The sequence below is a fragment of the Lissotriton helveticus genome, chromosome 7, assembly GCF_964261635.1.
Source record: "Lissotriton helveticus chromosome 7, aLisHel1.1, whole genome shotgun sequence".
In the NCBI taxonomy this organism is placed as follows: Eukaryota; Metazoa; Chordata; class Amphibia; order Caudata; family Salamandridae; genus Lissotriton; species Lissotriton helveticus.
Genome location: NC_136068.1, coordinates 140,661,076 through 140,673,585, shown reverse-complemented (window position 1 = coordinate 140,673,585; position 12,510 = coordinate 140,661,076). Strand labels below are relative to the sequence as shown.

The window sequence follows — 12,510 nt, the reverse complement described above, 5'->3', positions numbered from 1 at the left end:
TTCCACAACTGGTCCTCATTAATCTATGATCAGGAATGCAACTCCTAGGAAACTGATACTGGACAGGTGTATACAGAAAATATAAAGCTAGGAACAGCCAATAGATTCTACACTTCTTCATTCATTAGCTTGGTTACTTAGTATATGGTTAGAAGATCAATACCCGTCAACCCCTTTGCATGCATACACCTGCACATGGACATACTTTGACATCCATGAAACATTTAAAAACAAGTCCATTACCTAGACTGCCAAATTGCAACCTGGCTCAAACTTCAAAATGTTAGGAATCTAGCCAGAATAGTAAACTGGTGAGGTCAAAGTTATGGCCCAATAAATTTCAAGTCACTGATGAAAGTGCCATTGTGATGGCAATGAACTCTGATAATAAATCAATTCCACAGAAAGTTGCAAAATTAAAACATTAGGTCAGCAACTTTGTACTGATTTAGTTGTTCAAACGGAAGGCATAACTGTCTTCACAATGCAGAATTTTGTTTTTAGAATATATCGCCAAAAGGAGTGTAGTGAATGGATCCAAAACCTATGTAAAGTCATGGTATTTGCCAAATGTAGTTCGTTCTAGTCCAGCATTAGCAATGAATGCAGTGCTTTAGAAAACAGGTGGAAAATGCCCCCTGCGTTTATGGATTGGCATGTTATTTAACTTTCTGAAACTCTAGAATAAGATGTTACGGTTAAACAAAGGAGAGGGATGGTAGAATGATGAGCAAAAAAAAATCTAACTGGAAATATAACATCCTTTCAGCAGGGAATAAATGGGTATTTTCCATTAGAAGTACTTGAGCGATGCTCAAACTGAAAAACTTTGATCTGCATGTATAGTACGGTGAAATTCGTTCACCTGAAAAGCGGTAGACTCAATGCATTTAGGCTGAGGCATTCCTGTACTCCTGCCCCCAACAGCGATTGGTTCCCACTCATTTAGTGGCAGGAGCACAAAATTTGCTTGGGATAATGGAAAGCATAGTTCAGTAACTAGGATCAACCTAGACAGCAATGTCGAAACTACTCCTACTACCTGTTCTTGTGGATGTGGACAAAGCAAGAACCTCATTTCAGATAACTGCCTAATCCAATGCACTATGTTTGACGTTGGCACTTTGTAGTTTTGTCTTTTCCAATACTCGTTTTTTTAGGTCTCGCCTGTCGATGCGCATGCGCATCGAGCTTGCGAGACTATGGGGGCTTATCCACTCTTTATCCAACTTGCAAGGAATCGTGGCGATTCCTTGCAGTGCCCGTGACTTTTAAGCTCAATGCGCATGTGCATTGAGCTTAAAAGCGCGTGCACAGCCGCCCGCATTCCTCCGACACCTTTGAAGTGAAGCTTAGCTTCACTTCAAAGGCCCGGCTTCTTCACACCCACATGCCGCTCTGCCCCGCTCCGCCCCCTCCCCTGAGTCATCCTGCCTGCCCAGACTTCTCCTCCCCCCTACTTACATCCCGCTTTCACTTGTTAACTTTACCGCTGTCCGGGTGGTTCCATGTTATTTCTTTAACTACCTGCTCGTGACTGCCCGTCCTCGTGCTGGCACTGTGCTTTCCTCTGTGAACTTTAGGACTTCTCCATATAACTGTGGCATTCCAGAAATTCGTCATTGGAACGCAACGTGCAACGCATTGACCCGACGTTGCTCTTTGATTGCGCACCTAGAAACCTTGACGCGCAAACCAGCTTCATTCTCCTTGGCTGACACACCCAGCAGCCTTTACAGACGGACAACAGCGTGTACAACAGCTTTGTGCCAATACTAACGTGCACACCAGCTTTGTGTCCATTTTATGTACACAGCAGCTCCATGCTCTATCGCTCACGCGCACAGCGACGCTGTGTGCACTTTAATGCTCATTCGCTGGCACGCACAGCACATTTGTGCAAGTATTTGCATGTCTACCCTGCAATCCTTTCGCTGATACGCACAGCTTGATTTTAAAATTGTGTGTATAAGTTACAGTTCACTCGCTGATGCACACAGCAACTCCGCGGCGCTGACGCGCACAGTTGGATTTTAAATTGCGTGCCTACTTTACAGTTTACTCACTGATGCGCACAGCAGCTCCATGCTTTCTTGCAGACTCGCACAGCAGTGCCCAGTGCAGACTTTTACGTTCTTTCGCTGACACGCAGAGCACTTTTGTACAAGTATTTGGTCGTCTACCCTGCAATCTTTTCGCTGATACGCACATCTTGATTTTAAAACTGCGTGTCTAGTTTACAGTTCACTCGCTGATGCGCACAGCAACTCTGCTGACGCGTTTAGCTGGATTTTAAATTGCGTGCCTACAGTACAATCGCACAACACTTTAGTACAAGTATTGCGTGTCTACTCTGCAATCTTTTCGCTGATGCGCACAGCAACTCTGAGTGCAGTCTCTTTCAATCGCTGACACACACAGCACGTTCCCATCTAATTGTGTGTATACAGTACAACATATTATATCCTATGTCTTCATTAACAATATAGTGTATCTGTACTGAATATATATCCAGCATTTCAGACTGCATTTCAGAGCTTTTAGAAATGTTTATGGCTTTTTTTTTTTGAAATTCTTTAGCATTGGCTACAGGAAACAAAAATGCTAAAGATTTACAAAAAAAACCCATAAACAATTCTAAAAGCACTAACTCTAATGCTGCGAGACCTATTGCATTTTCAATGCTTGTTTGTACTGGGAAGCGAATGCACACAGAAGTTTCTAGAAAATGTATACTACAAGGACAGTAAGCTGCTTTCTTGTGCGTATTATTCATTTTACAAATGCTTGTGTCAGTGCTCGCTGCCTCGTGCTACCAGGCTGCTCGCAAACTGTGTAAAAAAATAAAATACTAAATACATTGGAGGGAGAAAAACACAAACCCAGCTACGGAGCCAACAGAAAAAAGGCGACACTAAAATACTCCTTCAGGCTGATCCAAGAAGGAATTGACAACGTCAAAGGGCAATGGCTCAATGTTACAAGGCAAAAGAAGCAAATGGATGAAGGAGGCTGAAACCAACCCCCTTTAAAGTAAAAACAAAATATATTAAGTTTGCCATGAAAGGTGCAAGGGTCATATATGTAAAATCTGGAAATAAAGTGAGACCCCAAAACTTCAAATAAGCCCCTGCCAGGGTAAGTCAAGTTTAGGAATTGCTCCTTCAGTGTTACCCTTAATATTCTTCTACAGTCCTCCTGGAAACAACACCCCATATGCATCGGTCGATCCATCCCTTCAAAATATTTATTGCCTCTTGCCCTTAATAATTCTAATGGCCAGGTTCACTTACCTGAAAGAAAAAATACGACGACAACGGAGTTAACAATGGAAAACCAGTGGATCTGCACATCACTCATTGTTAGATAAGTGTCCCATCTCGATGCCCACTTAACATCACTTTGCTGCAGGGAAATAATGTTTTCAGTGAGAGACTCATACAGAATAAAGTGAGAAAAGAAAACACAAAATGGATGATGAAACAAAGGCTTTCAGTATCAGTTATGGTAAGCTGCTACTCCTCTTCCACTCATGATTCATCCAGCCTCTGCCATATTTAAATGGCTGCAACTGATCACCTCTTCCATGCCTGCCTCAACCACATCCTTCCCAGTATACCTTCTGAAAAGACTGGCTCAGTCAGCTAACTAAAACTATTGGGCAGAACTCACTCTTTCATGCTCCTCCCTGCTTAATAGCGGACAAATCGAATTCCACAAATTTCAATCATAAGTAGGGCTCCAAGCTTTATGGTATTTATTTTTTTGTCATTTCCGCCTGTATTTATCCATATTTATTTTAGTTTTTGTGCAAAAATGAAGCTGAAATGTGTATATTTCTGCATTTATGTAACCGGTTAATGTACACTCGTGCCTGAACGCCGGACAGGTTTCAATGATATATATACACACACTCAGATGATAAAATATGCACTTATAAGAAAAAATGCAAATTTTAGTGTTATGATTGTGCAAATCTACTGCGGTTTAAGGCTCTTTACTAAAATGTCCTTGCCTGTTAATCCGCACAGCTTTTGGCCTGGAGGTCATGATTGACAGCATTCAGAATCACTCAGAAACAACCAAATTGTTAAAAAAATTTAAAAATAAATACAGACAGGAAAATAAATGGTTTTCTGTCTGTATTTATCTGTAAAAATCACTAAAAACAGAAAACAGGGAGCCTTAATCATGAGCTACATCAACAGATTACACTTTTAACAAGCTTTTGCAATGCAATAGATCTCGCATTTACGAGAGTTTAAGCTTTTGTCATTTACAACTGCAATATCTCAAACTCTTGTAAATGCGAGACCTATTTCACTTCGATGAAGCAGCCACCATTGTCCCGGGGTTCATTGAAAGAGGGCAGGGCGAATAAAGCATGTCGTGACTGCAATAGTAGAAACCCACTAAAGAAAAGAGTGCTTACGAACTAAATAAGCCATGCATTGTCGCATCCGAAGTAAAGGGGCCAGTCGCCATGGGTGTTTACAAATGCAGACAAGGCGGTACCAAGGAGGGCCTAACAAGCCTAAAAACGACTCGCAAGCCAGCGTTTACAAAGGACAATGACAAGCCAATGAAGAATATGGGCGGGCAGTGGGCGGGGCTTCTCTTCCATACTCCACCGCAAGTCTCGCAGAACAGTGCATGCACGCTGACTCAGGCTTGACCTAAAAATTGGGCCAGTATAACCAGAGAAGTTAGACTTGCCAGACTCTGCACCCACACCATCCCTTTTTTTCTTGATAACAGCACCCTCAGTGGCGAACCAATTGCAAGTAGAGTGTTTCAAAATCTAAACTGTTTAAATTTGGAAAATCTTTGTGTTAACTGGAAAATGTCCATAGAGATGCTTCCGCTGGTATATTAAGTCAAAATCTGATATTTGGCATATTTCTTTTACATGTCTATGAAAAATGATTTTAAAATTATCTGCGTCTTCAGTGTATAAATGTGCCTTGTTAATTCATCAAACGTTTAGTGATGTATATTAAATATTTAATAAAGATCTTTATATGGCAGATGTCTAACCAAAAAGAATGCAGAGCACTTTACAGGAAATAGGACATCGAACCCCAGTGTAGGATGTTTCAACTGGCCTATTTTGTGTCCTCTACTACATGCCCATACGTGTAATTTTCCTGGACTCTTCTGTCCAGCCAGATGTATGCTGGGCTCTGTAAGGGATAGTGGACAGAGCCTTCGTTGTATTGAGCAAGTAATTGAAGTGTTAGCGCCACTTGATTATTGTAGTCTTTGGATGAAAATGGCAAAGGTTATTATCACACACGCATCGTTTATTGTAAATCCCCAGATTTATTTTATAATAAATAAAAATTTAATTTTACAAATGAAGATTTAAGAGTAGGTCATTTATATTTCGAGATAGAATTTTTTGTGCTCAAATGTTCTTGATATAGATTCATGAAAAGCCCTTGGGCAAATTAAAAGAAGAGCACTACAATAATCACTGGTAACATATCACGACAAGCCCAAAAGATTGGAAACTAGTTTGTCTGATATCACCACATGGTCCTGGAATTTGTATGGGCGATGAAACAAATACCGCACTATAACCAGCAATTTTGCACAATTAATAGATATATGCATATAATGCAATACCTACGGAGGCTACGATCTGCATGAAAACTATGCACATTTCCCTTGCAGCAGGTAGCAACAATCATAAGGAGTAATATCATTAAAGAAAACCCATAAACTTTACAACTGCTTATATAGCCTCAGCGAACAAACAGATCTTGAAGCTAGGATTCCATTACATTAGAGCCGTATTGGTGCCAACGCAAAACCCCAACTAGATTTTGTGGGGACAGAGCAAAGCAACAGAGACAAATTGAAGATCGTAACAGCAAGAATCAGCAAGCTTTACCACAAGAGTCAGCAAAACCTCTGGCATTCAAGTGCACCAAACACAGACAAATTAAAGATCGAAACAGCAAAAACCAGCAAGCTTAACCACAAGAGTCAGCAAAACCTCTAGCATTCAAGTGCACCAATACACCCCTAGCACTGAAAGGGTTGGCTAACTTTCCATCCTGTAAATTACGTATCCTCCAGTTTATTAGAAAATGCTAAAATTAAGTGGCGCAGTCGGCAATGTACTCACTGCGCTCGCATTAAGAGAAGCTATTTAACAAAGATGAATACACTAGCTCTCCAAAGCAGCGAAAGTTCCAGAGCGTCCAAGCCGAATTTTCCATTACTTTAAGAAATGTTTAACGTTTTTGGGATTGCGATTCCGTGGGTTGCGTTCATTCTTCATCTCCATCATCAAATTACAGCTTAGGGAATGGTGCACCATTATTCAAAATGCAACAGTTGCAAGAAAACTATTACAGGGTCCCACTGCTGCAAATTGTAGTTGAAGATAAAACAAAAGTGCAAAAACATTGGACTATACTTCTTACCTCCCAATGGACAGAGTAAGAGAAAAGCAGCTGGTTCTCTTTGGTGGGGTCGATCTCCTGAGGAGAGTTGCCAAACAATTCGGGAAGTGTGCATGTCCCCTTCTCATTCACCTTCAACTCTAGAGGAAGACAGCTTAAACATCAGTAACTTCATTAAGACAAACAAGTGAAAGCATAATAAAAAGGTTACGTAGTCTGAAATGCACTGTGATCTGATAACGAGGCTTTCATCAGAAACCAAACAAAACGATGCCCTTACAAATAGGAGATGGCAGCGGAGTCCAGCCGACTAGGTCTTAGAAACAATCCCCATCTTTGTAGATCCTGAAAACAACACTTATCCTGGTGCGCCCACTCCCTCTCACCCAAATCAATCTGGCTCCTTCAGCCGCCACCAGTGTGACTGTCTTGTGGACCAGCAAATTGCCCTACATCCATGAATGGAAATTCATCAGGCCACCACAAACACCGTGACACACCAACAATCACCATTTATGTGCGCCACTAACATCACACAGTCATGCTACCACCCAAACGTGACCTACCACTATTAAACACAAAACAAATGCCAACCTTTACAAGCTATCAAAATGCTGCCTGGTCCTTTCCCACAATCAAAAATGTTTATTTCTGGAAACCTTAAAGCAACTTGCTACCATCCATGCCAACAAAACAAGATCCAACCCTCCCAGCGTCCATAACACTGCCCATCCTGTTGGGCCACCTCATCCACCACCACCACCACTACTACTACTACTACTACTACTCTTATCACCGTGGGGCACTAAAATACCAGCAAGTAAAACCAGCTATAATCTCCCCTCGTGCCATCAAAAGAGAAATGGCAACCAAACATACACTACCACAAGCGTGCCACCAAAAGAAAAGCCACCCTTTTGGGTCACCAAACCTCCCATTTGCATTTGGATCGCTCCCAAATACCCCACATTCAACCAACTGCATGCTCAGTGGCTCATTCTTGTAACACGCCGACAAAAAACCCATGGGTCCTCAAATTAACCCTAATACCTGTGGCCCACCTAACAAAACACTTACCTTTGTAAGCCACAAATATTGTTCCGGTACAGACGAAGAGAACCCCACAAATCCTCTCAGGCCTTCAGAAAAAGAAAACATCTGTTGCTTGGCTGGATATTGAACTACCTGCACTAAGAGTCAAATAACTTATCCACCTCAACATCTGAGGTTCAAACATTTCCAACTTCGCAAAGCCATTAGCAGCAAAAGCACTCTCCAGTGTCCCCTGCAGAGGACACATGAAACACCTGAAGTTCTTGTGGTCTATAAAAGTAGGACACTCAGCAGGACCTCAAGTCTCCAAAACACTAGGACACCTTGCTCACAGAGGAGCAGAGGTACAAACCCCTAAAATATGGACTTCTGAGTAGGTTGAGAAAGCTTAACTTTTACCTGATAATTTGATGCTCTGAGGAATGACCTCGAAACGCACAACCCTGAAAGTGTGCTCCTGGTTATCTTCCACGTCCTCCCGGTGATAATGCAGGATAAAGGATAGGTGGTTGTGCACATAGTACTGAAAGAAAAATAAAACATCAGGGTTAGCACTCTGAGCATTTTCATGTTGAGAAAGGAAAGCTGGTACTACATCCCTAAGAGATTCGCTCCACAGGAATCAACCCTTCTACAGAGCACAAAACAGCACCTCCATGGTTACTCAGTTACCCTTTGAAAGGTCGCCTTCATCACAACTCTGAAAGTAAGTTCTACCTTCCCCAGGTAACACAGATCAAGTTGTGGCATTCCACGCTTACTTTTGTTTCTTGGGGGTTTTTTTCTTCTTTTTCTTCTTTTACTTCTTTGAACCCGACTCGGTACCCATGTTCAAACTGCACTTCAGTTTCTTTTTTCTTTTCCCCATCTTCGCTCTTCAAGAGCATCTCCAGGCGGGATGCCACAGGAAGGTTATCAGCAATTCTGAAAACAAAAAGCAGGAGGCTTAATACTACAGTCAAGAAACTGCTATTAAAATGCTGGAAAAACTGCTATTTATTATTTCTATTGTCAAACTACATGAAGAGAAAAAAATGTACTAAGGGGTGGTAAAATGTTACTTAAAGTGCCAATACCAAATTAGAAAAAAATCCAAACAGACAATTGCAGCCAAAAAGTTAAAGGAACAAGAAAGTAAAAGCTCAATAGGAGAACAGGTTGGGCCGGGTGCAGGGGGGAAGGTGAAAGATTCCCATGGTAGTTAAAAAAATACAGCAAGTGCAGACGAAAAACCCAAAGCCGCACTCACTATTTTGTCCCCTTCCAACCAATATGGCAAGATTTAAATTAAGTGGATTAGAACAAAGTGAAAATCATTAATGTTCATACAAAAAAAATTATCCGGTAGAATCATATGCCAAAAGAAGCACCACACCTCCAGCACCCTGATCAAACCCCAAAACCTAACCTGGAAGGACAGGGAAAGACTTACAGGTGGATGTAGTACTCCTCCTCGATACGCTCTACCATGAGCTTACTCTGCGCAACGGTCAACGTTGTAGTTTTACTGGGTGAGTAGCACAGAACCTCACACTTTTTCTCACTGTTCATCAGTACATTGAAAGGAGTGTTAACAATTCGGTCACCGCGCAGCACCTCACCTGCATGAAAACAGAGACCCCCCAATACATATTAATCTAAGGACACGTTCCAACAACTAGTACCTTGAGGATGGACATGGGATTGCAAGCAGCACCATCTGAAGTAGGCCAGTTTCTCGCTCTAGATATAAATGACCGCCCTCATAGAAGCCTTCTTGTACGACAGCTCCTCAGCCCACAGTTGTAACTCACCAGGCAAATCACATATCCTATCTAAATGCAAGAGACTCACCAAGTAAGCCATCTATGCATTGGCTCCTCCATCCACACATACATCACTCAGCAAACAGACTTCTACCCATAGCATTCTCCCTTCAGAAATACATGATCAAGAAATTCCATTTTTACAACATGCCTGCTTCTCCGTTGAAAAAGAAGGAGCAGGATAAAGTATACCCCCCTTGAACACTTTTATTCACAGAAACCGGTTATGGAAAGTAGGTCTTCTGCCCTTCTTCTAAGGCTGCTCTGTCCAAGTAACCTTCTATGGCACACCATTTGTGTGGTTTGAAGCCACAGAGCTAAACCCAAACAATCGTAGTGACCCATCAAACAGGGCATTTAATATACAAAACAGCAAGCAACATCAGAGGCTGCATGGCCGACGTCAGATGTATGGAGGAAGGATTACAGAGAATAGCACAATAGAGTTTACCCAGATTCTCAGCCTTATAAATGATCTTGTCAGGTTGGCAGAAAGGCAGCGAATAATACTCATACGGAAGTTGAGTCCGAGAACTTGTGAGCTTCACAGCCTATACAAAGATTAAAAACAGGGTATTGGCACAAGAACACATCAAGGGTCCATAAAACAGCTAAGACTGAGAAATATATCCAACCACCTCCTCCCTGCCCATTCCAACATATGGTCTATTTGATGCAATTGAATCCTGCCGCTGGAATTCACATGGCAAGACTAACCGGATTGTTGACTGGAAAGCAGGTTTACCCGGTCTACTAACAATTATAAAAGCAGGAAAAGCATTGTAAATCAGGCCTGTAAGAAGTTTCAAGCCAGTCTGTGGGTGTATTTGAACTTCACAACTTTGGAAAACTGAGAATCTTGTGGAATTTGACAACTTTATGTCAGGAGATTTTACCCGCAAATTCATGCCTTAGTGGGAACATTCTCATTCAGAAATATTTTTTTTCCGCACACTAAACATTCATCTTGGAGGACTTTGTACCAGTTATTTTGAAACTTCACTATTGGTAAGGCATAGTGATATTTTTAAATTAACTACTGGTATGGAGCAGAGGGAGATGCAGTTCATACAGCCTTTAAAACACACACATAAATGCTTTCAAATTGGTATTTCATCAACATAGATTTCAGATAACACCTCAACATCCTTCACCAATATTATAAGGTGGACAGGACTTCAACTCAGTATGTTGCCTTTCCTCCATTATTCGATGAAATCTTTATTCAGTTTAACAAACTTAAAAAGTTAATAGAGCAATAATTATCATTAATGATAACACAGTTATATAAAATGTATTTCATACATTCCAGTTCACTTAATCCAGTAACAGGCTGCCAATAATTTTTATAACAGTAGGTATATAGTTAAATAATATCTTTCCGTGACCTGCATCCTTTTTCCCCCCACTATTCCCAACATCTCTCCAGTATTTGTCCAGCACAGCGTCCACCTCTGATGCCAAACACAGTCACTCGGTATCTCACCAGTACCTCCTCTCTCTTGTGACTCACCTTCAGCACAGGCCCCTCCACTACCCCAAGCATCTTTACCAACATTTCCCTCAGCTTTTGAGAAGAAAATCAAAACACCTACCTTGATTTCCACAGGGTCATTTTGATGGAAGTTGATTGGGGCAACACCAGGCACATAGAAGGTGCTCGCCCTGTGGAGAATGGCGAGAAGGGCCAAGGCCCACAAGCACCTGGCCTGTGGAATTGGAGAGAAAGGTTAACAGATTAAATCATTTTCATTGCGCTTTGGGCAACATCAGAAACTCTTGTTTTTGCTGGATCGTAGAAGTAAGGAAGGCTTGGGGCGGGAAACTTATCAAGCAACTCCTGTAATTTCTGCCCAGCACATAAACCAACTTTCTTGCCATAGAGTACTTCAATCACTTTGTAAAAATCATTCTCCATGTGAAATGTACAGTCTACAACTAGAAGCAATATATCCATTCCAATTAACATTAATTTCCACCCCATTCATGAAAATATGCCTTTTAATCAATGAACCTGAATTAGGCCAATCTTTGTTTTCCTCAATGTGGAGGGAGGAAATGTATTGTGTTTGAGTATCTACAAATACAAGGCACTTGCAGAGATCAGAAATTGAACTCATTAGCTTTTGACAGTTTTTGAGGGATTACGGATTCCTCAGGCACACAATTACATTGTTATTACAGTGGCGGTGCGTCCATTAGGGCGCTGGGGCGTTGTCCCACAAGCCGCCTGCACCCGCAGCTCCCTCGGCATCTCTGAACTTAAGTAAACTCTCAGTTTACTTACGTTCAGAGATGCCGAGGGAGAACTGACAATACATGTCAGTCAGCATGACGTCGGACCGCCCACCCCCTTCAAAGTCTGAAGGGGGTGGGTGGTCCGGCGCCATGTTGACTGACAAGCATTGTCAGACCAGGGGCAGGCAGCAGCACAAGTGCGCATGACTTGTGAAGGTCAGTGAATTTTTTTGCCATGCCCAGTCATGCGAACTAGTGTCTGCTGTGGCTGGCGCATGCCCATTAGGAGAGCGAGGGTTGAGCAAAGGCTCACACCTCGGTCTCCTAATGGGCAGGCGGGCGGGAAATAACCATGCCCTAAAGTCAATCCTGGCGCTGCTGGAGCAGCGCCAGGATTGGCTGAGAGGGGTTACCACTTGCCAGCAGTAGGCGCCAACGAACCCGAGGCGGTGCGGACCTGGTCAGGTAGGATTTTTATACTATTTTGAAACTCCCCCCGTGACCCCTCCTACCCCCGTGACCCCCCCCCTCCCCCGCAAGCCGCGACTGATTGTTAACACAGGCCTTACAACGGACAAGACAGCAAGTTATGGAGCACCGAATAAGTATCTTATGAGTGCCAAGAACCTACTACAGTGGCGAACATTTGCTTTAAAAGAAAGCCATATTATAGTGCTATGCAGATTACCAAGCGTTTCCCAATACTTTACCTTTTTAGGTCGAGCCTACTAGACAGTGATCTGTTGCGAGGCATATTGTGGCTTAACAGGAACATAGTGGTGCTTGGAGCTCCCCTTTTACTTATCATTGGTTGGCTTTCCTTGTCCCCCTCACTTGCCTGCTTCTTATGAGTGCCCCAGCTTGCCAGTCTTGTTTTTGTCTCTTTCATGGAGCATTGCTCCTACCATCGCTTTGATTGGCTGAAATCTCTGCTTCCATTGATTGCTTTTCAAGCACTACTTTTTGTGGTCTGGCTTCACAGTGCAGCTGTCCTCAGACAA

General features: G+C 42.4%; 1 protein-coding gene across 1 annotated transcript in view; it reads right to left on the bottom strand.

Annotated features, from left to right (window-relative positions):
• TM9SF4 (transmembrane 9 superfamily member 4) overlaps positions 1 to 12,510 on the bottom strand; it is a 144,455-nt gene that overhangs the window by 43,179 nt on the left and 88,766 nt on the right. Inside the window, exons 2-8 of the mRNA XM_078651776.1 lie at positions 10,867 to 10,980; positions 9,723 to 9,822; positions 8,899 to 9,067; positions 8,228 to 8,390; positions 7,866 to 7,989; positions 6,435 to 6,553; positions 3,294 to 3,405 (exon numbers count right to left, since the gene is read on the bottom strand). Of these exons, the coding sequence (XP_078507902.1) occupies positions 3,294 to 3,405; positions 6,435 to 6,553; positions 7,866 to 7,989; positions 8,228 to 8,390; positions 8,899 to 9,067; positions 9,723 to 9,822; positions 10,867 to 10,980 (901 nt within the window). The remainder of the gene's footprint in view (positions 1 to 3,293; positions 3,406 to 6,434; positions 6,554 to 7,865; positions 7,990 to 8,227; positions 8,391 to 8,898; positions 9,068 to 9,722; positions 9,823 to 10,866; positions 10,981 to 12,510) is intronic.